Here is a 24,333-nt window from a genome sequence, read left to right as displayed (position 1 = left end):
TATTTTCCCCCTTACAAAATACTAGTTCAATTAAATTTTTAAATAGACTAAAAAGTAATTAAAAAGTGATTGAAACGTATAACTACAACACTTTATCTACAATGTATCTAAGTTGACTACAAAGGTTATTCAACCGAGTCTCTCAGTAAAATGTAGGCAAAAAGTAACTACAATTTAACTAAAAGGTTACTCGAATGTAACTACAATTTAACTAAAAGGTTTCTTAAATGTAATTACAATTCAACTGAAATGTATCTAAAATGGAACTAAAAAAAACTAAATAAGCAAAATGTATATTTTGTGAACTTTCATTCCTTTTATTTTGATAAACCAATTCCTATTCGAAGAGTAAACATTCCCCAAAAAAATCCGAGGGTATTCCCGACACAAAGGCGCCTCCACAAAACAGACTTTCTGTGTCAGTGCGATGAGGCTCATTAAAAACGATTGAAACTTCCGCAATTCGATGGTCCAAGTAGTACTAAATCCAGAACGAGAACTATTGTAACGGGAACCATTATCCATATCATAATCACGATGAGAATCGGAGTCACGAAAACTGTGTTTATGGAACGCAGTATTTCAGATTACTCACTTCTCTGCCTTTTTTGATGGCGAGACAAAAAGAGAGCTCGATAAACAAAGGTTCTGAAAAATTAAAAATCACACAAGCAGCAGAGAAATGACTAAAATTTCGAGCCCCTGTCCCGGAGGATTTGCATACAAAGTCCTCAATTTGCGATAAACAAAATAATATTGCTTACGCACACCAAACAGAAAGAAAAGGGGTAATTTTTTCCAGCGATAACCGATGATATGGTAATGCTAAAAGTCTTGATAAAAGTCTGAAATATTCATATATTTCTCTTGTCTATTTCTCAGGGCGGCAACTAATTAGCCAGTGTCACAAATTGTTTTTAATTAATCGATTTATAAGAGGTTAGAGGTCGCTTGATAAAGTGTGCAAAAAAGTGGTTACGGTAAACTGAAAAATATATTGTGTGTAGAATTTTTAGAAGTATTTTTAGAACCTCTTTCGATACAAATTAAAAACAGGCCAAACTGGAAGTCTGTTTTCGCCCCGTTGAAGTTAATTTATCGCATTGAGTAAGAAGCACAAAGAATTAAAAACAAAAACCAGACACAATTGCGACAAAATAAAAGCAAATCAACAAATAAACACAAAAAGCGAAAAAAAACAGCCATTACAATAAATCAGAGACGACAAAACCGTCAACGATTCACAAACTCACAGCGAAAAGGCGGTCTTTTTTTATTTTTAAATAAATAAATTGTGTCTGAAGCGAAATTTAGGGGCTTATGTGATCTGTGAGTGTGGAGCTTACGTAAGCGCTTTTCGCAGCCGCCGCCAGAGGCCGCCACTGAAATTGATCGCATGGGGGTGTTTTCTGAGTGCGAAATTAATTTGACAATTGCAAGTGCAAGGTCATCTGAAAGGTGTGTGTGGGGTGTATGTGCGGTGTGTGCCACCCATCTGTTGCATACTGTACTACATACTATATAAACACATGATTGTTCAGTTTAGTGCAATTCGGGAAATGAAACTAGATATTAGGGGAAATGCAAGCCAGGTTTTGACCAGGAAATTCTGGATTAATTCAGACAGCTATTATCGTTTATTATGGAACATTCTGCTTTTAAAGGTCGTTATTTTATTATTTAAAAAAGGTATAAAATATTGCCAATGATAAATGAAATCCAATAAATTCAATAAATTTAATTTACATCACAGAACTTTGACATTTGTGACGCAGAGGGTTTCTTGAACCCGTTTCCATTTTTATTCGCACTCACACTACACTTTTTTATTCACATATTCCCATACCGATTTCGCTTTCCTCGGCTCCGTGCCGTAATATTTATTTACGTATTTATTGAGGCCAATTGCAGCGTTTAACTCAATTTGATATGCTAATTTGCTCAACATCTTCTCGGGCTTCTATTGCCACACTTTCCATGTAAATTGCACAAGTAGTTCCCGCCTTCCCAGCGATTACGACAATTTAGAGTTAGTGACCCACTATGTGCAATCCGCGGCAAATAAACGATTTCAGCGGGAAGTCAAACAAAAGCAATATGGGTTTATTATAAGGTTAGTTAACAAAGGATTACGAGAGGTTTTGAAGAAAATAATATTCAACGGTTTGTGGATATAGGAATAATATTATTGAATAAACATTTAGAATACATTGTACATTAATAACAGAAAATATACTTGAGATCCACGTGTAATTGCAATAGGATCTCTAAGGGGAAGTACGTGCCTTCGAAAGCTTAGAAAACCAATTGATTTGCGTCAAGTCTAAACAAATAACTTGAGTACAGGTTCATTCGTCACGTGCGTAAAGTCGATAAGGGGAATTTGATATGAACAGGATATGGTGAGACACCTGTATGGTTATCAAAATTTTAAATAATTTAAATTTATGGCAGATAGATTGAGTGTGGAAGGCTGAAAATAAATGATATGTAATATTTTTAAAAATAAATAAAATATCTAGAGATATTATATTTTCCTTATACCTCTAAGATGTTTGCCTCTATAAACATAGCACCTTTAGGCAGATTTACTGGAAAAAAGATATGTAGAAAATGGGTTTGGTATGGGGGCAAATCCCGAGGTCAAAGACCATCATATCTCAAAGTTTGCCCCGCGTAAACACGTTCTGGCAGAGGTAAAGCTGGTCATAAAAACCCAGTTTACAAGTTGGGCACACAAACCGAACCTTTGGAGTGTCCACACGAAACTCTGTTTGCCATTGTTTTAGGCGAGCACATAGAACACATAGGAGATCTAAAAACCCAAGGGAACCCGCCGATAAGATAGACTTTCCATGTTTGTTTCGATTTTCCTTGTTTTATTTTCTTGTTTATTGTTTATTTTCGCATGAAATGAAATGTTGTTCGGCTCGAGTACAAACAGTAAATCATAAATCATAAATCATAAAAAAGATCATCATGTTTTGGGTGTTTTATTCTCATTTAATGTAAGTATTTATAAGTATATGGAATTGAAATTGAAACTTAGCTTAGGGCTTGGCTCACACAGTTACAAACACTTTCATTTGATTTTCGATTGCTTTTGCTTTTAAATATTGCTTTTGAGTCTTTCATTTTTGCTTTTTGTTTGTCTTTCCATGTTTCCACGCTTAAGGCTAAATGTATATTTCTCGCAGTTGCATTTGCATTTTACAAAAATATATACGACTATAAATATAAATTTATTTGCTCTTCTCTTTATTGATGAGTTCGGGTGTGTGTAAAAAAAATTGCGCTAAACTAAATAAATGCTACCAAAGATATGCAAAAAAAAAGGAATTATAATTATTATATTTGCTGGCGAAAATTGCTAAATTAAAAGTGTAAAAATTGAAATAAAATATATACGTATGTATTATTATGCTGGCGTTTTTTCTTTACTAAGTGTAAATTATTGTTTTGTTTGTTTTTTGTCTTCATTTTTTTGTATTTTTTTTCGCATTTTTTAGATGTCTTAATCAATGATCACAACTCTTAGCATAAATATTACTCGCATGTGGCATTCATAAATATATATATTTTATATTTTCGCTTCGTTTCGGTCCGTCTGTATATTTATGTATAAATATATATGTAATTGCTTATTAAAAATATATATGGATGTATATAGATCTATCATATCTCAATTCGTTTGCTTTTGCTTTTGCTGCTGCACAAAAATATATATGTTATGTAGTTTGAAAATGTCTTTTCTCCTGTCTTTCAAAGGTTTCCAGAACGAAGGGCCTATCGATGGATTGGCTGGATCATCGGTTTCCTGGTTTTGGCAAATGGAAAATTTGATTGTCTCTTGGGATCGTATAAAAATTCGGAACCAGTCCCCGGAACCAATCCATCTTAAGCTTACAACTCTGGCGGCTAGTATGTGTTATTTGTTACTCATTAATTATTATTATTGTTACTTTATTGTAATTGTACGTGTCTTGTTGTTGTTGCAAAACAGTAAACACAAATCGGTTATTGCTTGCGATCTTGTTTTTTGTTTTTTACCATGGAATTCGTTGATATGTGTTCATTAGCTCGTCATTAGCTCGAAAGGCCTCATCTACATTGTCGGCTTCCTATGTTCTCTGGTTTCTGATTTCTTATTTCCGATATAGATTTCCCCATTTTCCGACATCGTCTTATCATCGTCATAACCCAATTTCGGCTGCGTGAAACTGCAATGGAATAATGAGATCATATTTTAATTGTTAGTCTACTTTCGGTGCTGCGTTGCGTGGTTTAATAATAAGGCAGTGACTGAAGTTTATATGGCTTAAGATTAAGTATTATGTGACTGAATTACAGAGGAAAATAATATAAGATAAGATAAGATAAGGCGGAATTTGATAAGCACAAGAGTTCTTCTGTTCTTATAAATATTCAAAACGTGATATACATTTTAAATAATTTAACTATTACAATTAAATGCTTAAAACCTCCTACAAATTGCACTAAAAATTATTTAGACACTTAAAATAACAAACTCCGCCTAGCTGTTCTGAATTAATTTCCTATCAGCACACTCGATTTTCATTTTCGACCACAAAAAACCCCTCATCGCAGCTGTCAGACACTAAAGACTAATCACCTGAGAATTTGCAATCGGTAAGGAAACAATAAATCATCCCATCATCGCCATTGTCTAAGGTTCAAACTCAGAAATATGATGCATTTTCATTTCAATTTTGAGCTTCACTTTTGGCCCGTTTCGAAATTGACACTCTCGCTCGCTCTTTTTGCGCTAATTGAAAGCAATTAATGCAATTAAAAGCCTGGGAAATGACTTAACAAATTAAGTGCGTGTATAGTGAAAATAACAAAAAAATTACAAAACTCACATTCAATGGAGAGCAAAAGTTTTCGTATTCGTTTTTTCGTTTTCGCGTGTCTGCCTCTCGTTTCATTCAGGGGGCCAAGTGGGATGGTGGGTGGTTTTGGGTGTGACAGAGCGGTCCATTCATTAATTCATTGATACCTCAAATTGGCGGTCAGCCACATACTGTATCCCATCCTATATACTATATACTATATACCGCGTACATAGATTCAAAGCAGCGCTTATTTGTTGATTATGATCATCATCTAAAGCTGTGGAGGCCGCCTAAATTGTGTGCCAGCCGAGCCATTAATTGAAACTACAGATCTACGGGGGCCTGGATCTTGTGATCTCTGATCTTGAGGTGGGACTACGGGGGCTGATAAATGGAAATGGAAATGAAAATGAAAACGTGTGCTAATTGCAACACTTTGTCACCAATCAACGGCAACAGCATCTGCGTATCTGTATCTCGCACCTTATCGAAAGAGTCGCTCCCGAGGTTCTTCGATTAGATAAGTGTCACGTACGAGTGTGTATTTTAGTTGCCCAACTTCTAATTGGCATTGCATGTCTCCAAGTCAAGTCCCCCAAACCGAACCAAAAGAAAAATGTCTGCACATTGGGCAACGCAAGGCAACGAAACTCAAGTGAAGTCAAGACAAGACAAGTCAGCCCGAGTAAAACTCAACTCCCCGCTGATTACGACTCTGTCCGACGAACAGAGACCCGAACCTCGAGAGCGCTTTTTCTTATCTCCCGAAAAAACTGTCCACACCGCAAAAAATCACCCCATGGAACCCCAAAAATACGTAATATAATAAATCACTTGAAGAAAACCTTTGGAAAAAAGTATCATTAAAAGTAGTGATGGGTTTTTAAGTTTATAGAGAATGTTTAGAATGATTTTCGAAAAATGTTTCGTATTATTTTGTCTCTGTGTAAAGATGGCACGACATGGGTCGTCGGAGAGTCCAAATCTTGGGACCGAGGCAATCTAAGAAAATCTGAGGCCATGGAAACGACTAATAAATAATGAGCTTGTTAGCTCGTGTGTTCGACCATCGCTTTCGTGATTGAGTTTAAACTATTGGGTACCCTATGGTAATCCTCAATAAAAAAATCCACATAAAAAATAAATTTTACTTAGGTTGCAAATATCGCATAATATCGCATAATATCGCATAACTCTTCCGTTTTTAGTTATTTTATTTTCTTACAAAACAAAGATTTTTAAGATCCAGTGTTGTTCAAAAGCAAAATACTAAAATCAGTGTTGCGTAGAGCCAAAATCAGTGTTGAAAGAACCAAAATAGGTCTACTCATCATTTCACTGATGAAACCACCCTATACTCGGGAATTTTAGAGGGCATCGTGTAGAGAAATGCCAGGCCATCGGAAGACCGAAAGAATCTTTTGCCCTGCTGGCAACAATCTTCAGTTAACTGCTGGTCAAACTGGTTTGCCCCCTACTCCCTTCCCCTCTCTCTCTCTCTCTCTCTTGTGCTTTCCCGTCCCTAGTTAACCGAGTGTGTGCGAGGGGGATGGAGCTATGGATGGCTGTTGCGCATGCGCAGCTGCCGTCTCGCTTGCACCGAAGCCGGTTACGCTTAAATGAGCGTAAGACCAGAAGAACCCTCTGCTCTCTCTCACTCTGTGAAAATGTGTTCTTTGTTGTGTTGGAAAAAACATAATTTTTATTGTCATTAGTTAGGTCTTCTTTAAAAAAGTAGCGTCGAAAAAAAACGTAAATTAACTACCAAAAAAAAAATGGTATACGTAGGTATTATCTTAAGACTTAATCGAGGTTTACATCGAGTGGAAGTGTGGCTTGGTCTAGAAGCTAACTAAAACTAGTGTCTTGATGATAGTGATGATGTGTTGATGGGGTAGTGTTTGGGAGGGTGATATGGTAGGGGATGCTATTTTTTTTTAGCGAGACTTACTGGCACTCTGGCACACGGCCACGCCCACTGATTAGGCGTCGAAGGGCCGCTTGTGGGCGCTATGCTCATCGCCGCCCATTTCGCGGGAGAGGTCCGATATCACCTCCTTGTAGATAAGCGGATCGATGTTCTTGCCCAGCTGATAGAGCAGGAACCAGTCGCCGATGTTGCACTTGTTGGCCACCAGCTCGACCTCCTCGCTTTCGGCCAGACGGGAACGGGCGCGGAGCAGGAGATGACGGAGCTTGGGTCCCGCCACCACGGAGATCCGGTAGATCAGCGAAATGCCGGAGAGAATGCTCAGGATGATGAACCAGAACCACAGGAACACGTAGATCTTCTCGTTGACAATGTTCAGGGGCAGCACGCACAGGCCGTCGAACTTCTGGACGCTGCCGGAGGGACCGTACTTGTGGAACGTACACTTGGTGACCTTCGGGAAGACCCGGGCCATCGGATCGATGCGCTCGTCGGGCTCCAGTTCGGTGAACTTGAGGACATCGCTGCCGTAGGTGCTGAACTCGCCGTCCAGGAAGAAGTCCACGAAGTAGATCTGCCCGATGACGTTCACAAAGTTGAGGGCCTCGCAGACGAAGAACCGGAAGGCATAGAAGTTGTGGCGATTCAGGTTGCCAATGAAGTAGTCCACCAGGATCTTCTTGCGATCGTTCTTGCACTCGTCATTCACAATGGGGCTGTTGAGGTCCATGACCAGCATCTTGAGGCGACCGCCCTCCCAGGACTTCCACAGATAGCGCGGCACGTAGAAGAGGATGGCCTGGAAGAAGAGGACGAAGCAGACCCACTGGTAGTACTTGTGGTACTTCACCTCGTCCTCGCCCTCCACATGGGAGCCCACACCGGGCTGCACCACATCGCGGCCCGTGATGCCCGTCAGCCGCTCCGGAACGGTGAAGGTCGAGTAGATCCAGCAGTAGGTGTCCATCACGCCCAGCGGGATCTCGTCCACGATGCAGTCGATGGGGTCACCGATGTACTGGCGCGAGGTCACCAGCAGCGAGAAGGCGATCAGTATGATCACCGTGGCCTTGTAGTGCATCCGAAAGACATTGTTGTCGATGCACACCTGGTCGATCTTCAGCAGGCCCTTTACGGACCCAAAGACATCAAACATCTTGGTGTTTTAGATATGCAATGGGTTTGTAGATTTATTTCGGGGGATACTAGGATGAAGCTCCTTGGCTAGCTGTTAACTTTGCGGTGTTCGGTGCTTTTCGGATACGGGCTCCTCACAACGTGTCGACCACCATTACTCTTCAGTTTCTGTTTCAAGAATGCACACGAAAAAAAAAGATAGTAGTAACTATCGGGGAGAGCAGCGGTACGTGGGATTTGGCACTTGGTCTTGGGTTCGATCCCCCAGAGAGCTTCGCTTCGGCTCGGCTCGGCTCGGTTCGGTTCGTTCGGCTTCGTTTCGCGCTCTCAACGAAGCAACAACAAATTCAGAGGGGCGGCGGGGGCGACGGTTACCCAGGTGGAAGTCTAAACGCCGTCGCAGCAGCGGCACTAAGCGCACACTTCGGATAGAAAATTCGGACTGTTCGGCGTTCGGCTTTCCGCTGAGCCAAGTCGCTTGGCTCCGTTGAAAGGCGTGCTGCTCTCTCTCTCTCTGTGCCGCTCTGCCGCTCTGCCTCTCTGGGGTGGATCTTGTTAAACAATAAACTTTGCTTTACTCCCGGCTCTCTTGCACTCGGGCTCTCTTGGAATGGAATGGCTGACAAAAAAACAGTGGTCCAAAGGGAAAGGGTAACTAAACTCCCAATCCCGGAGCGAAAGAGAGGGGCAGAGAGTGAGTCAGTGATGCTGCACTATATTTAAAGAAAAACCTTAATAAACTACCTTTCGATTTGATTAAAATATATATCCCCTAGTAAGTTTTCTTGGTCGAGCCAAGTACGGTTTCGCTGGACATCTGGCAGCCTTATCCGCAATTAACCCTAGATTAGTTTTTTCCAGCTGTTGAGGTTTTTTAAAGATAAGGCTAACTATCAACTATCTGCTTTAAAATATCATATCTCTTAAACACCCTTGCCTCGTTTCGAACTTTGGTGGCGTAAATAACTATTTCCATTTTTTAATAAAATTTGTTATAAAATAAAATAAATTTTTCAACAACATTTTAATTGCATTTTGGAAAATAATATTTTCTAAATATAATTTTAAAAAACGTTGCATACCACCTGGGGTTAAGACACCCAAGATTTATGATTTAATTTTAATGTCATCTGGCAACGCCGACGCTCATGAGTCTGCCGATGCATTTAACCCCCCGATGGGACACCCCCCCCCCTCTCTCTCTCTCTCCACTAACTTTTAACTCGGAATCTGCCATATTGGAGCCACATTTGAGCTTGTATTGGTGTGCGGAGGCGACAAGTTCTTGGAACCCGTTGTGTTTCTGTTTTTGTTGTACTCGTGGATGCTGGAGTGGTTTTATTTTTTATTTTTCAGATTGGAGCCGCTGCTCCTGCTGCTGCTGCACCACCACCACCAACGAAACACAAAGAGGCGATAGAGTGGAAGAGTGAAAGAGAGAACACAAAGGAAATGCTGAGACTCACTGCTTTCACTGCATTTCTATACCTGCAAACCTCTGTATACCTGGTGATTTTGATTTCCAGCAATTACCTGTGTTTCAGGTATAGCGAAAGAAATACTTAGCGGGATTTTTCATGCCCTTTTCTGTGGGGAGGAGAGAAGAGGAAAAGATATAGGGAACAAAACGAAGACGCGACTACCTGTTACACTCGTTCTTCTTCTTCTTCTTCTTGGCCGCTCTCTTTCTTTGTCCGCTCTTCAGGTTCGATAGTCTTCTTTTACCTGTTCTCCGTGCCCATAAATTCGGAGACCCTCGAAACTATCTCAATTGTAAATTAAACATTTCAATCCGGACACACACCGGCTTATCAGGGATAAGTAGTACATATATATAGTACATAGGAATATATAGTAGCCGACTTATATAACAGGTATATTGCTCTCAAGTGCGTGTATTCGATTGTACAAAATAATTAAAGCGCTCTAGATGTAGCAATAGTCGACCAAGTTTCACTGGGCTGATAAGAAATAGAGCACGGTTGAAACGGTTGCCATAGGTGTTATAACACCGTAGATCTGGGTTGATATGGGTCGGACATCGGGGATGTCTGAAGGTCCCCCACCCCAGAGATAGTGTTCAGGGTCTATTTGGTGGCGTAGGCGTAGATATAAATCTTTTAAATTGGATATACCCAAGCCACAAAGTCATAAATTAGGTAAATTCAAATATTGAAATCAACAACTTAATCTTTTACGAGTTGGAAACACAAACTATAGCCCCCGGGAGAGATGTAAATCATATTCGCAATGGGTCCTCAGTGCTCAGTGCTCTCAATCAATAGTGATTAGCTACTGCCTGCCAAGCAACCTGAGGAGCAATAAAAATCTGTTATAAAACCATTAGGCCTATATGTCTGTATATCGGGTATATATCCCTAAACGAGACGACTACTGTCTGGGCTATAAATAGCTGGAGAAAACCGCAGCGAACCGAGGCGAGACCGAGGTCTTAATTGCCCACTAACGCCAGTACTGGGCTCCAATAAATCAAATCAGATCGGATCAGTTCGGCTCTCAGCACCATATATCTCAAATTTCGCACAAGCTGGCCAATTTGGTCCCAAATCAAATCTGCGGGTAAATATTTAGAAAAGTCTGTTGATTGTCGCTCGGTTTGCTTACATCTCAGGTCCCACTCCCACAATCTTTATATTTCCACAGCACTGTAAGTAATAAGGGACCCTATAACAAGGGATCCTAAAAACAAATATAAAACTTTTTCTATAAATTTCATTTTTTATTTCTTGTGTTGAAAAAAATGGAAAATATATCATACTTGTTCCTGAACTTGAGCTTATCCAATTTATTTTAATTTGTTTAATAGTAATTGTTTCCTGTGCATTCCACACTAACATTTCCCCTGGGGCACATGCTGAATTGTTTCGACTTAGTCATCGCCTTCATGCGAAATCGAACATCAACATATCTGAAAATTCCCCGAAAATCTTCTGCGTCACGTAAAAAGCTGTCTGGTGAAAAGAAGATACATCTACATCAAAAAGCTACGCATGCGTTCCTCTTTTTGCTCTTGAGATTTATTATATTTTTGGGAAATATTTGTGGATATCCTAGCCAATAGGCTGTGATGTCAAATGATCCAATCGAATCACGTGCCTTAAGGCCGATTTGTTGGGAATTAAAATTCTCGTAGACTATACAGCTTTTCACTGTCAACAGACAGCATTTACATATGCACATATATATCGAATTGCAATCGGTTAATTAAGAAAAACTCAGAAACTTCTGTAGATGTCAAAACACTTGTCAGACAGTAATTAAGATTTGAGTTTGGAAATACTTGACCCAAAAACCATATATACATATTTCCTATTTAGAGGACAACAACTTTTACTAATTGAACGGGCATTAAACTCTGCTATTTTACGATCAAGAGATCAGGGGGCTTAGCCTAAAAGCTAACTGGTTTTGGGAAAATATTCTATATATATAGAAAAACTATATACAACAGATAAAAAACCAAGAGATACCTAAAATTGCGTCATTTGCCGTATTGAATATTACTTTTTTATCCATCAACGATTTCATTTGCATTGCGAAAAACACTTTCACTTTTTCAGCAGAATTTTGTTGCAACGAATGCGAATATATCAATATCTCGATGTCTGAACTGCAGATATATATTGTACGTATATATATGTATATAGAGTGGTATTGCTTATGGCTGGTAATTGAATCTGTAGCCGAGGGTAATATGTGTAGAGCGCCTTGCTTGAATGCCTCGAATTTCGTTTTCATTGCGGTTTGCTTTATTTAAATTTCAATGCAAAAATTGCCAAAGACAAAAGAACTTGTATAAGCCATGTGTTTTTATCGGTATATCTGTATCTGTATCTGTATCTGGGCTATGCTAATATAGCAATACACCCCTGTTATTCGAATATGAATCAATGAACTTTCGTCAACCGAAAAACGTAATCAAAGCAATTTCCAGCGAAACCCTAGTAGAAGTAAAGGTAGAGGTTTCAGGTAAATTCGAGCAGTCAACCGGCTAAAAGTGTTGCAATTACTAATATAGTCCATAGACGGGTCTCTGGTTACGCACGACTTCTATATGTGTCTATCTTATCCGGCAAAAGTTCGTAGCGTAGCTTAAGTAATAAGCACCGAATACGAATACGAATTCCTAGGCGAGCTATTTAGATAAGCAACAGATATAGATACTTACGAACTGATAGTACGGATCTCTGATGGCATTCCACACTCCCCAACTCAGAGGTAAATGGAAAACAAGCAAAGCAAGGTGCTTACTTACTAAAAAATAAATAATGTTTCTGGGGATTGACTAGCAGATAAGATTGTCGGGTCCCAAAGAATGAAATATAATGGTGGATGTTGGGGGTGAATATCCACCTGAATGTCACATGCAAAGAACCTTGTTCTGAACCCAATTGAAATGCAAACAGAAGGGGTAGTAATCCATCTAAGAAGAGTCTCTTCATAGAGCCCTGATCTGGGTCAATACCGCCCCTATCTGGCTGTAAATATGATTACTTATCCAAAGTCTGTCCCATCCATCAGAAGGGGCAGCATTGAATCATTATTGGGGCGATAGCGGCACGCTTCAATAACCGGAGAGTTCCAGAGTGCAGAAGCTCTGATTGGGATTCATTTTTCTATTCATGAATTGCATGATTTCTTTGCGGCCCTCTTGTGGAATTCTACTAAGAACTAGATGACGTTATTTAAAGAGCCTATTGAACGGAACTATTACTTTAAAAGTACTGATTATTCAGAAATAACTATTTTGACTCATAGAAGTTTCCTCCCACTGATTCATTTTCCCTTTGATTGTTTATTTGGATCACTCACGTTCATTGTTCCCCTCGCTTTTGGATCTTTAATTTAGATTGGTCTGGGATTACTCACCCACGCACCTGGCCGAAATCTTCTAAACTTTCGTTCAATCTCTCTCTCTGCGTTTCTCTATTAATCGCTCTTGTGAGAAACCCATGGAGAACCTTTGGGGGTTCGACCTATTCGGTTTTCCACAAAGCCACGAGCCGAATGCATGCCGAAGTTGGGCGAAAAATGAAAAATGACCGAAACAATTGGGGGTTTTCTTGGGTTTCAAGAGAGTTTGTGCACTGGAAAAAAAGGAATTATGTAATAAAGTTGTAAAAATGATTTTCCAGCATATTAAAATCATAAAATCGCCATGTTTATTATAGACAAAGAGTTGGAAAAATATATGGTATGGTATAAGTATAAGGTAAGACGCATTCTACTTCCTAGCTAAGGATTCACTCGGATTTTTCTCAGTGTAGTGCACTCCAGTAGGTTCTCACATTACCCTTACTCTTTTCTTGGACAACTCTGAATTAAACTCAATTAAATTGCTGATTCGGCATTTCCGTGCGCTACTACACTATCTTATCGGGTCTGGACGGCTCTCCTGGCCAAAAAGAAGAGCGGTCGATAAGGCGCCTCCGAAAGAGCCCTCTCCGAAGAACGGAGAATGGAGATCGGGAGGTTCGGAGACCCGGAGACCCCGGTCTCGAGTTCCGAGCCTTGCAGTTACGAGGAGCTAGCCGCGGCAAGCGGAGCGCACAAATCCATCCGACTCCAAAACTCGGAACCCACAACTCAGAACCCAGAACCCAGCCCATTCGTAATCGTAATCGTACTAGCCATCGTAAGAAAAGCGTAGATAACGGAGGCGCTACAATGCTGAATACCTTCAGTTCGGTGAGGCAGTACCTCAAGTTCGATCTCACGCGGGTGGTCATCGATAACATCGTGTTCAAGCTGCACTATCGATGGACCTTCGTGATGCTCCTGGTGGCCACCCTGCTGATCACGTCGCGTCAGTATATCGGGGAGCACATCCAGTGTCTGTCCGATGCCGTCATTGCGCCGGTCATCAACACCTTCTGCTTCTTCACGCCCACCTTCACAGTGGTAAGTCACAGTCGGGGTCACCAATTTGATCGGTATCCCGTAGAGGTCACCAGGGAATATTACTAGTTAAGTAAGAGGAACTATAAGCTTTAAATATATATAATTCATTGGGTTTACAATCGTAGTTAGTTTAAGGGGTCACCTGTAATGCCTATTGGGGTCACCAGTTATCGGACTTTGATTTTAAACCAAATTACACCATATTAGATTAGACCAATGAGATTGGTAATCCGTAGAGGTCACCAGAGAATATTACTAGCTAAGTAAGAGGAACTATAAGCTTAAAATATATATAATTCATTGGGCTTACAATCGTAGTTAGTTTAAGGGGTCACCTAAAATGTCCATTGGGGTCACCAGTTATCGGACTTTGATTTTAAACTAAATTACCCCATATTAGGTACGTGATCAGAACCACACCGCCTACAAGCCGGGCAGTGAACCTCCCGGGATCGGACACTATGATCCCGAGAAGGACCAGATCAAGCGGCACGCCTACTACCAGTGGGTGCCCTTCGTCCTGTTCTTCCAGGCCCTCTGCTTCTACGTGCCGCACTTTCTGTGGAAGAAGTGGGAGGGCGGTAGGATCAAGGCCCTGGTCTTCGGCCTTCGGATGGTGGGTCTGACGCGGTATCTGAAGAACGACAGTCTGCGGATCGGCAAGCTGAACATTCCCTCGATGGCGGAGGCGGAGGAACGGATCAAGGACATTCGCCGCACGATGATAGACAGGATGCGATTGAATCAGTCGTGGGGTGCCCACTTGGTCTTCGCCGAGGTCCTGAATCTAGTGAACCTCCTGGTGCAGATCACGTGGACAAATCGCTTTTTGGGCGGACAGTTCCTCAATCTGGGTCCACAGGCCCTCAAGAATCGGTGGTCCGACGAGCTGAGCATCCTGGACACCGTCTTCCCGAAGGTCACCAAGTGCAAGTTCCACAAATTTGGTGACTCGGGCTCCATACAGGTGCACGACACCCTCTGTGTGATGGCTCTGAACATCATGAACGAGAAGATCTACACGATCCTGTGGTTCTGGTACTCCTTCCTGTTGGTTGTCACAGTACTGGGACTGATTTGGCGAATGTTCACCCTGTGCTTCTACAGGAAGTAAGTGATATTTATATTAGAAAGTTATCGATATATGATATCTACTTAATCCACAGTGTCACCTTCACCCGCTGGTCTCTCTACTGGGCAAAACCTGGTCAACTGGATGAAAACGAACTGTCCGCGGTGATTGATAAGTGCAACTTCTCCAACTGGATGTTCCTCTTCTTCCTGCGCTCCAACCTCTCGGAGTTCCTCTTCAAGAAGGTCATCTACCATCTGGCCAGCGAGTTCCCCAATCCCGATCACGATAACGATATCAATGCCTATCGAGAGGCACCGCCCACGCCCTCAAAGTCCCGTTATCCGGACATCAGCAATCTGGATACGGTGGACTCGCCCCTCCTACACCTACGACATCCTGCCACGCCCCCAGCGGGCGGAGCAACTGCCCCAATTGGGGGACCGACTTCGACTTCGGAGATATCCAAGCTACCTGTATAATTTATGCATTTCAATTAACACGCTAGGCAATTAATTATTTGAGCTTTGTCTTCTTTACACCTGTTTTTTTTTTTTTTATACGATCATTTCATTTTAAATATATTTATTTTTAAGAGACTCGGCTTTGTTTTATTTCGGCTTAAAGCAACAGGTTTTTGGGGGCAAATGAAAACGTCTCAAAATGGCCGACAGCAAAACAGTAATTTGTTGTGTGGTATTTCAAAAATGGTTAAAAATGAAAAAGTGGAAAAAAAAACCAACCAGACACCTTTGGTTTGGGGCGTGGGGCGTGGGCGTGGCCGCCAGTTTGTGTCGAGTGGCGACTGCGGTCGGGTGACCCAGTTCGAGTGATCCGCTGCGGTTTCGAAAGTGTTTGTTTCTACGCCGTCAGGCCGAATCCAGTGCAGCAGTCTAGCTCCGCGGATGGGTCATGATCTGTGGCCTACGACTGGGAAAACTCAATGGATTTGCGTGAGGAGATCCCGAGATATTGTCTGTTTTCTAACTGACTAAACCGAACCCCGCCAGGTGAGTTACTGCTACTGGCAGATCCATATCTCTTCTATGCTTACGAGAAATTTCATGGGTTTCTGATGATAAGATCCTGAGATATTATGATATTACGAAGCGATGTATGCGAGCTCCACAGCAAACCGCATAAAGACATTTACACATGCCGCTCTGTCATAAGCCAGTCCATATTTGGACCGATTTCGGCTGTCTTTAGCAATCAATTAGTACGAGAAGCTTTTTGCACTCACTTTTGGCAGCCGATTGCCAAATCGGAGGAGCCACTTCGCCGCGAGGTGTAATGGCAAGCTAGTTATGACACCTGTGTATAGCCAAAAGCGGTAGCTTTAAAGCCGATTCCGAATCAGAATCGGAGTCCCCATTGATTAGCTGACAAGATTTCGCTTTGATAGTTTGCGGTCAATGCCAACCGGCTTCGGATCGAATTGAGTCTGACAAAAGTTCAACTTTCGAGGCGAAAAAAAGAGGTGTCTTCGGAGCGATCAGGTTTATTTCTTGTCGCCTCCGTCGCGAGATCTCCAGATCTTTTTTTTTCTACATTCTCTGTTCAGTCTGAACTCGATTTGGGGCTGTTTTGCCTTAGTCTCTTTGGCCGTGTTCTTTTCGATCCGATCGCCGCTTGCATATCAAGTGATTTCTTCCAACAAAGCAGAAAAAGCCAAGCTCTCAAATATATCAAATAATAAATAATGTGCTAAGCCCGCTCTGTCAGTTCTCTACGGTTGCTAAAGTCGTTTGCCTACTTAAGAAGTGATATTACAAATATAAGGAATGTAAGAAGTATTATAAAAATATATTAAAATATTCTACATGAAATAAATAAACTATTAGGTCAATAAATCTCGAATTGAATATTTCTTTAAGAAACCTGTTCATATCTTCATATATCATATAGTATATTCAACTATTCGACTTGATCACCAAGTTAAATCTCCCCCTTTTTTGGCTTTGTTTTCTTTTTTCAGTGATTGTTGCTGCTGCCATTGTTGTTCGTACCCCCCGCTTTGGTGAATGACCGTTAACATTTATGAGATCGAATTCGGAGATCGAAATGGACTTTTGGTCGGGTCTGCTTCTCGTTTGGGTATGTCAAGTATTCTTTTTTTCTCTTGTGACTTACTTGTTCTATTGAGTTGTCTGTGGAGATCGGCTCCTTTGGGTATACAAAATGAGGTGAAATTAGGAATGGGGTAGATAAATAATCATAATTCTCCTTTTTAGAGATATGAAATTTGGTATAGGCTATTGTAAGGGCCTTAAATGTTCATTGTAAGCGATATAGGTGCACCCCATTTATAAACTGCAGTCTAGACTGCCCGCCGAATACCTTCAATTATCCAAATTGATGCGACAATTAACACTCTTGAACTTTTGCAGCTGCCTGGGAATTTGTGACCTGGCAAAAGGGGCTCTGTTCTTTCCTCCGAGAGCTTTATTATGCCTGGAATTTGTTGCCAATAAATTATATGCAATTGGGACACTTGTTGCATACATTTATTTGCCAATCTCTTGGCATGCAAATTTATTTCAATTGCATTTAATTTGTGCGGATTAGCAGACACCGCTATAAGGCGTTCTTATGTGATTGTAGGGCCCCAATTATGAGAGTCCAGTAACAATTTACGGCGATTTATTAGCCATTTGGGGAAGTTCAACGGGGCCTCATTTGTTTATCGCATTTTTTAACTTTCAAGATAATGATATTTTTGGCTTATATCATTTATAACTAAAATATTTCACTTATAGATACGCAACATATTTTAAATAGCACGCAAAACCCCAAAAAATGAGAATGTTTTCATTTTCCTCCCCCGAAAAATAAGCTTACAAGTGAACGACCTTCGTTGTGGAAAATTTCCTTTTCCGCAAAGGAAAACTTCCGCTCTTTGTGTCCTTTGTGTCGTCATCTCGTGGAATCCTTTGGCTTCCGCGAATGACGCAAAAATATTCACGCGTAGGTCAGTTCGAGTGGAGTTGGCATTTTGAGTTTGCAATTTTGAGTGGAAGTTCCTTTGTTGGGAGCAGGAATGCGGAATCAGGAAGCAGGAACAAAGGACCTGGCTCTCTTTGGATATATCTCTCAGAAAATCTCTCTCTCTCTCTGTATCTCGATTTGGGTGGGAGAGATCCACCCCCAAAGGGATAATGACGCAGCAGCCCGACGAGAGAGCCAGGATTTTCCAATTTCAGGGTTGACCAGATTGTTTTCGTTTCGGGGGTTGTTCCACATCATTCTCTCATTTCCTCCCCGTTTCTCCGTCCTTCCTCCTCTTCCTCCTTTTCGCGTGCAGCATGTGGCACACGTTTCGAAATTGTTGGGAATTTACGAGAATTTTCCAAATGCGTCTGCTTTGTTTAGATTTATTTATGTGTTTCTCAGGTCTTGACAATGACCTTGGGCGGATATTTAAGATCCCGAATCATGAATAATTCCAGAACAATTCCCAATGGAAATCCTGTTCATTTCGGTTTACAAATCTGTTTTCCATCAGTGGAAATGTTTCTGACCTCAAGGTTTAATTAACGATAATGATATGGGGTTGAACAAATGAAATCACATGAGTTTTGGTTATTTTTCATTGCGCAATCGAAATCAAGAGATTACGGCTCTTCGAAAAAGCCTTAACAAGAACATAAAGTCTGCCTTGATGAGGTAAACCAACCCATCACTTGAATACATTTTAAATGTCACTCACATTATTCCATCCCATTTAACACCATAACACCTCTCAATCAACCTTCGTTCCTATCTATGTTTGAGCTAAAAAATAGAAAACGAAGAATAAGAATACGTAGTATTTTGTATTTATATTTTTTCCATTTTTGAATAAAGAGGGGAAAACAAGTGATAGTGACAAGAGACAGGCCAAATGTGACAGTTGAAATGCTGATAAAGAATCGACACGATGCGATTAAATGCCTGTGTTTACAGAGAAGGTCTGGGGACTCGGGATTCTCTATAAATAAAGGAAAATTATTTGGAATAGGGGTCATTGTGCGATCATACTTTATAATTGAAACAGGAGCCTAAAAATAAATTTTTAGACTATAATAATAATTATTTATTTGGAATAATGATATTTCTTAGGGATCGCTAAGTGATCACTGATCAAATAAATTTTAAGAATATTTTATTATAGAACTCAAGTGATCGTTGAACCTTATTTTCGACACACTCGTTTGATCTTTGATTCCAATCGCCTGTGTAACATATCTCCAGCCCATTCTTGTTTTCCCAGCCCCTTTTTGGGGCGTGGCCAGTGCGAATTAGTGTCGCATGCCCAATGATAGCGCCCCAAGGCGCTTTCAATTTAAGCAATTACGCAACTGGCCGTCCGTCTTTTAGCGGGAGTAAATGCCTTCTTTTCTTGCCCCAGGTTTGCGCTCTCTTTGAGCTTAATCAATCAGCCGCAAATTGAGCTGGCTTAAATGATCTCGTTCAATTGCCAAATGGAGGAATGTCAAATCCAATTCCGATTGATTGCGCTCGCCGTTCGATTTCGATTTGCGATCGGAGGTCACCGGTTCGTCGTCGTCGTCGTCGGCTTTTAAAAAGACGTTCTTCGCATCGCCCTGGGAATTTAGAATTTCGAATTTAAACTTCACAAAACTGTGTCACCGATCGGACAACTCAAGGTGGTCTTTGTGGGTCTAGAGGAGGCATCGGGGCTGTACCAATTTCGACGCTTTTGGGCAAATGCTTTCTTAAAAAGGTCTCTAAGATTCCAACTATGGTTTTTATAATGAACTTTTCTTATTCTATTTAAAAAGTGGTATTTTAATGCAAAGAAAGTATACAAATTTAAAATTTAATTTATTAGATCTTAAAATTTTTAAAAATATATATATTAAACCTTCTTATAGGGTACATCTTTTATTTTAATGAATAAAAAAAACCAAAAGCGCTCTCTCAAATTGCGCAAGCGTGGCTTGAAGAGAGAACGAGAGAACCACATCGATCTGTATCTGATTTCCCACCGGGAAAATTCCTCTGGAAAATAACATATTTTCAAGAGGTTTCTCCATAGAAGCAGAAGGGACTAAACCTCATTCACCCCTTACATTTCTTCCATCTCTGGTTTCAAAATACACGGGGGTGACACAAAAAGTAAGGGGGAAATGAGGTTTCTATCTGGATCTCTGGCAGAAGAATGCAGGACAAAATCCACTGGTTTTTCGACTTCCCGCATTATAGATTTTCCACACGTACCCAGTTATGGTTTTCCTCCACTTGCAATATCTGTTTTTCTACACCCTCCCAGTTTTGGTTTTTCCAGACCCTCGCAGTTTTGGTTTTGCACTGCTTTGCAGTATCTGATTTTCCACAATAAAAATAATGTTTTTTTGTAATATTTGTTTGTGTATTTATTATCGAAGCATTGGAATTACAAATTTTTAATGAAGCATTCCCGGGTTTTGCTTGGCCGAATGCAGTACTTAGATATCCATTTCTTGTCTGTCTTCTGAAAATATCAAACATAATTTAGATATGAATGTAAGACCAGGAATAATAATAAGAGTAATTACCATTATTAGGTCTCCGCACAAAATTAAAGGATCTCTCCAGAAATTATGCCTGGTTTGCCATGGCCGATCATTTACCCTCTGTTCAGTTGTTTTATGTCGGGTATCTATATCAAAAACTATGAGAAGAAAAAATAAAATATGACAAGCGCAGGCGCAACACTTCTGGTCCCAAGAAGTCTCAGTCGGCCTGGCTGAAATAAATGTAATATTTTGATTAAGTTAAACAACTAAGTTAGTACTGAAGTACTATTTATACAACCATTTAATGAACACCTCACACCATTTACCACTGGTAAAGATTAAAAACATTTCAAGTGTCACTGAAATGCAGAATTTGTGTTGAAGATAGCATCCGGAGGCGTATATTTATTAATGGGGAAAATATCTGTGATACTAACCTTTGTAACGCTGAAATAAAGGTTATAAAAAGACAAAATTCATTTTATCACTCACCTTTTTATTGTTTTTTAGATTAAAATTAACTATTTTCACTTTTTTTTCACTTTTTCCAACAAATTTAAAAATGATGTGACCCTGCATCATATACTTGATAATACTAAATGCAGATTTGATATAAATTTCGTCCGGTCACACTTTGGCGCCAAATAAGTATTTCGTTTAAAAAATACTTTTCAGGGACCGTAATCATTAAAGGTTACGTATATTATTGGTATGTTAGGCATTTTTCGTGTTATCAATACCACCAACACGAATTTTTATATTTTAACAACACTTAAAAATGGCTTAGGCCACGATCTGACGATCAAATTATTTTATTTCACAGAAAATGTTTAAAAATGTAAAAAGCAACAATAGTTTTCTTTGTAATTTAATGTAATTCCTTGATAAATGTGATCAAATATTTTAATCGTCTTACCGTGGCTTTTCTCTATAATTTGGTTGAATCCCACATTCATCCTTATTATTATTTGAAAAATGTTGAGTAAAATAAATTAATATTATCATTATAGACATTATGATAATAATGTTATATAGTTTAATTTTTTTGATTAACAATTATTAATATTTTTTCTACGACTTTTAAAATTACTAAAAATTAAAACTAAATTTGAGAACAAGTCTTTTGGTTTTGGTGTAAATCATAGGATTTTTGAATATTATAAGTTGGTGATTTTCTTGTTTAAAAATATTATAATCGTAGTGCCACAGAAATCACACAGCGCATAAATGGCCTGATATTGATGCTACTCAGAAACCCACCCTCATTTAGCGCTCAGAAATTATCTATCCCTACACCGCCGCCTGCAAAAAGGAACAGGATTTCAAGAACACAAAAACCAACTTCTCACATTCCCGCTGGGTTACCTGCTGTTCCATTGCCAACTGTTCCCCGCTCAGTGGTCGTTCCATTTCCACCCAGTTTCGAATACAAAGCATTGGTAATATTTTCTTTTTTTTTTTGTTTATATATTTTTGGTTTTGTGTTTTTGTGTTTTTGTTTTTCTCTACACTACAGAGTGTGTGTGTCAGTTACTTTGTTACAACCTACAATTAATAAAAAAAAAGTGATCTCCCTCCCTCCCTCTCGCTCTCGCCCGCCCGCGCTCTATCTCCGCAAGAGCCAGGTGAGAGTGAGCAGAGCCGCTGCCACGCCCCATTCCAGTTCCAGCCTTCCAGCGGCATTGCAACCGTCCGTATCGCAAGTGTAAATGCAGCTGCGATAGTCCATGCGATCGCCCTTGTTCCTCACGTAGTCACAGTAGTTGCCCATGTCCTTCGAGCTGCAGAACCTCTTCGCCCCGATTCCGCCCTCGAAGCGGCCCACGTGCTTCACGCAGAACTGGGCGCCATGGACGCTGGAACAGTTTTGGGGCTGGATGTCCGGCTCGTCGTACCGCTCGAACCACTCGCCGCACTGGAACGGATGCTCCGTGTCGCTCGTGTCGCAGACGTAGCACTCGATCCCCGATACCGTTACCATCTGCAGGCCCATCAGCAGGCAAAGGAGGAGGCCGAGGGCCAGGTGGGCGTGGTTCGGAGGCCACATGATTGCGTCACAGGTCTAGAGACTTTGGATGAAAACAGTCGGACAGTCAGCGTCGTCAGCAAATGCCAAGTTTGAACTGGAACTGAAACGCCGCTGCGACTCCAATTCCCGTTCGTTTCGCTGGCCAAAAAGAGCGGGAGAGCGAGGGAGAGGGCGAGGCAAGAGCGAGAGAGAGGGAGCGATGAGCGGCGGCTTGAATTCGGCGATTTTCAAGCCAGATTTCGGAAAGATCTAGCCAGTTTCAGAGGTCAGCCATAGGTCATAGGCACTACATTTATGAGGTACTTTTAGAAAGATCTATTAAGCTGACCAGATAATCACAAATAAGTTATAGGTTATTTTTAGATATTTAAAAACTATTTTTTTTTCAAGATCTGTACAATGTGTTTTACTTATTTTGTAATTGGGTTGTTTTGTGGGTAATACATTTTCAAATTTCAATTTTAAAGCTTTCCAGATGTCTAGACAGAAAAGTAGGGCGCCAAAAGTTTTTCCGGATTTTAAAATTATTTACCCAACTGCTGATAGCAAAGCTGTTAAGATACGACTTAATACAATGAGTAAATGGCTTTAATTTGAAAGCCATTCTAATACTTTTGCCATCACTGACGCCGTCTTGGCTCTCTCGCGTTGCTTATTTGTTGGCAGAACCGGTTGCCAGGCAACAGGGCTAGGGCCTCTAGGGCTAGAGTTATATGGCTACTATACATCATATATCCTTCGCCCGGCGCCCTGGCAATCGCTAATCGGCAATCGCTATCGCCGGGGCCCATCGGTTATCGGCGTTGACCCCACCTGAAACTTGTTGTGCAGCCAGCAACAGGTAAAAGGCACTTAGTACGTGACGCGTAGAGCATAGAAGACAGAAAACAAACAAACGGGCTCACACCGAGTGAGACGGAGTGCTCAGATACAGATACAAAGATACTTTGCCTTTGTTTCCCTGCTTTGTCTCCCAAGTTGATGGCTTGTGTTGGCATTTTTGGTATGCTTTCTTAGGTGGTTCTTAGCATACCACATCCCCGAATGGGTACATTGATTTTAACAATAAGCTGGTACTGTAAAATATTTTATTCATATTATTAGAATTAAAAAAAAATTATTTTTTTTTTAAATTGGAGATAAAAATTGTTATAGCCCGATAAAAGCACCGAGAATGATAAGAAAGTCACTCTTATCCCTAGAGATTTTATTATTTATTATACCATTAGGAATAAATTTATCGTATCGATTGCCAAATTTTTGACAAACAATCTAGGGTGTTTCGAGCTTCAAGTCCCCAATGTGCCCTTACATTCTTGTTTCTTTATCGCGGAGTGGGCAACTCCAAACCAAAACGAGGGCATTCAACTTCTTTCTGCGCTTCTCCCACCGATTCTTCGGCTCGAGAATCTTCGGGAAGAGAGAGCGGGAGCGTTGTCAACCGATCAAGTATACCAGTACCACCGACCAATATCCAATTGGCCAGCACAAAAAGAAGCCAAGACAAGACAAGCCAAGCCCACGACTTGGTAATTGAAAGCCAAGCGGGTTTTCTCGTTTTGGGACCGATATATACAACCCATACCCGTAACTTCAGTATTCGGTGATTTAGTATCGGAGTGGCCAAGACTGGAATGCTGCCAGAAGGGAAGCAATTTCACAATATCATCGACATTGAGTCATTGCGATCCGCACTTGTGCTCTTGTGTTTCCACCTCATTATAGTCCCAAGTCGGGGTTCCGAACATGATCTTCATTGGGCATTAATGACCAGAAGACTGCTCGTTCTATCGAAGATCGGTAGAAAAGGAGCGGAAAGTCAAGTGCTATATGCTGGGAGGAGATCGCTCAAACATTAAAATGTTTAATTTCAATGGATCTATCTT

The 24,333-nt window shown here is 40.6% G+C and overlaps 3 protein-coding genes across 3 annotated transcripts; 1 reads left to right on the top strand and 2 right to left on the bottom strand.

The window, feature by feature from the left end:
- Positions 1-2,858: 2,858 nt before the first annotated feature.
- On the bottom strand, positions 2,859-8,361 carry Inx2 (innexin 2). The gene is made up of 2 exons (XM_017157549.3): positions 6,808-8,361; positions 2,859-4,220 (listed from the first exon to the last, which is right to left on the bottom strand). Exon 1 carries the CDS (start codon positions 7,940-7,942, stop codon positions 6,839-6,841), a length of 1,104 nt encoding a protein of 367 aa, XP_017013038.1. The 5' UTR covers positions 7,943-8,361; the 3' UTR covers positions 2,859-4,220; positions 6,808-6,838.
- Positions 8,362-13,454: 5,093 nt separating this feature from the next.
- Inx7 (innexin 7) lies at positions 13,455-15,516 on the top strand. The gene is made up of 3 exons (XM_017157572.3): positions 13,455-13,845; positions 14,246-14,955; positions 15,012-15,516. Exons 1-3 carry the CDS (start codon positions 13,612-13,614, stop codon positions 15,397-15,399), a joined length of 1,332 nt encoding a protein of 443 aa, XP_017013061.2. The 5' UTR covers positions 13,455-13,611; the 3' UTR covers positions 15,400-15,516.
- A 6,347-nt stretch (positions 15,517-21,863) lies between these two features.
- Positions 21,864-22,556, bottom strand: bou (glycosylphosphatidylinositol anchored membrane protein boudin). The gene has a single exon (XM_017157547.3). It carries the CDS (start codon positions 22,463-22,465, stop codon positions 22,025-22,027), a length of 441 nt encoding a protein of 146 aa, XP_017013036.1. The 5' UTR covers positions 22,466-22,556; the 3' UTR covers positions 21,864-22,024.
- Between the last annotated feature and the right edge of the window lie 1,777 nt (positions 22,557-24,333).

Source organism: Drosophila takahashii, chromosome X (genome assembly GCF_030179915.1).
Source record: "Drosophila takahashii strain IR98-3 E-12201 chromosome X, DtakHiC1v2, whole genome shotgun sequence".
NCBI lineage: Eukaryota > Metazoa > Arthropoda > Insecta > Diptera > Drosophilidae > Drosophila > Drosophila takahashii.
Note: the sequence above shows the minus strand (reverse complement) of the source record. Positions and strands in the feature narration are given on the sequence as shown.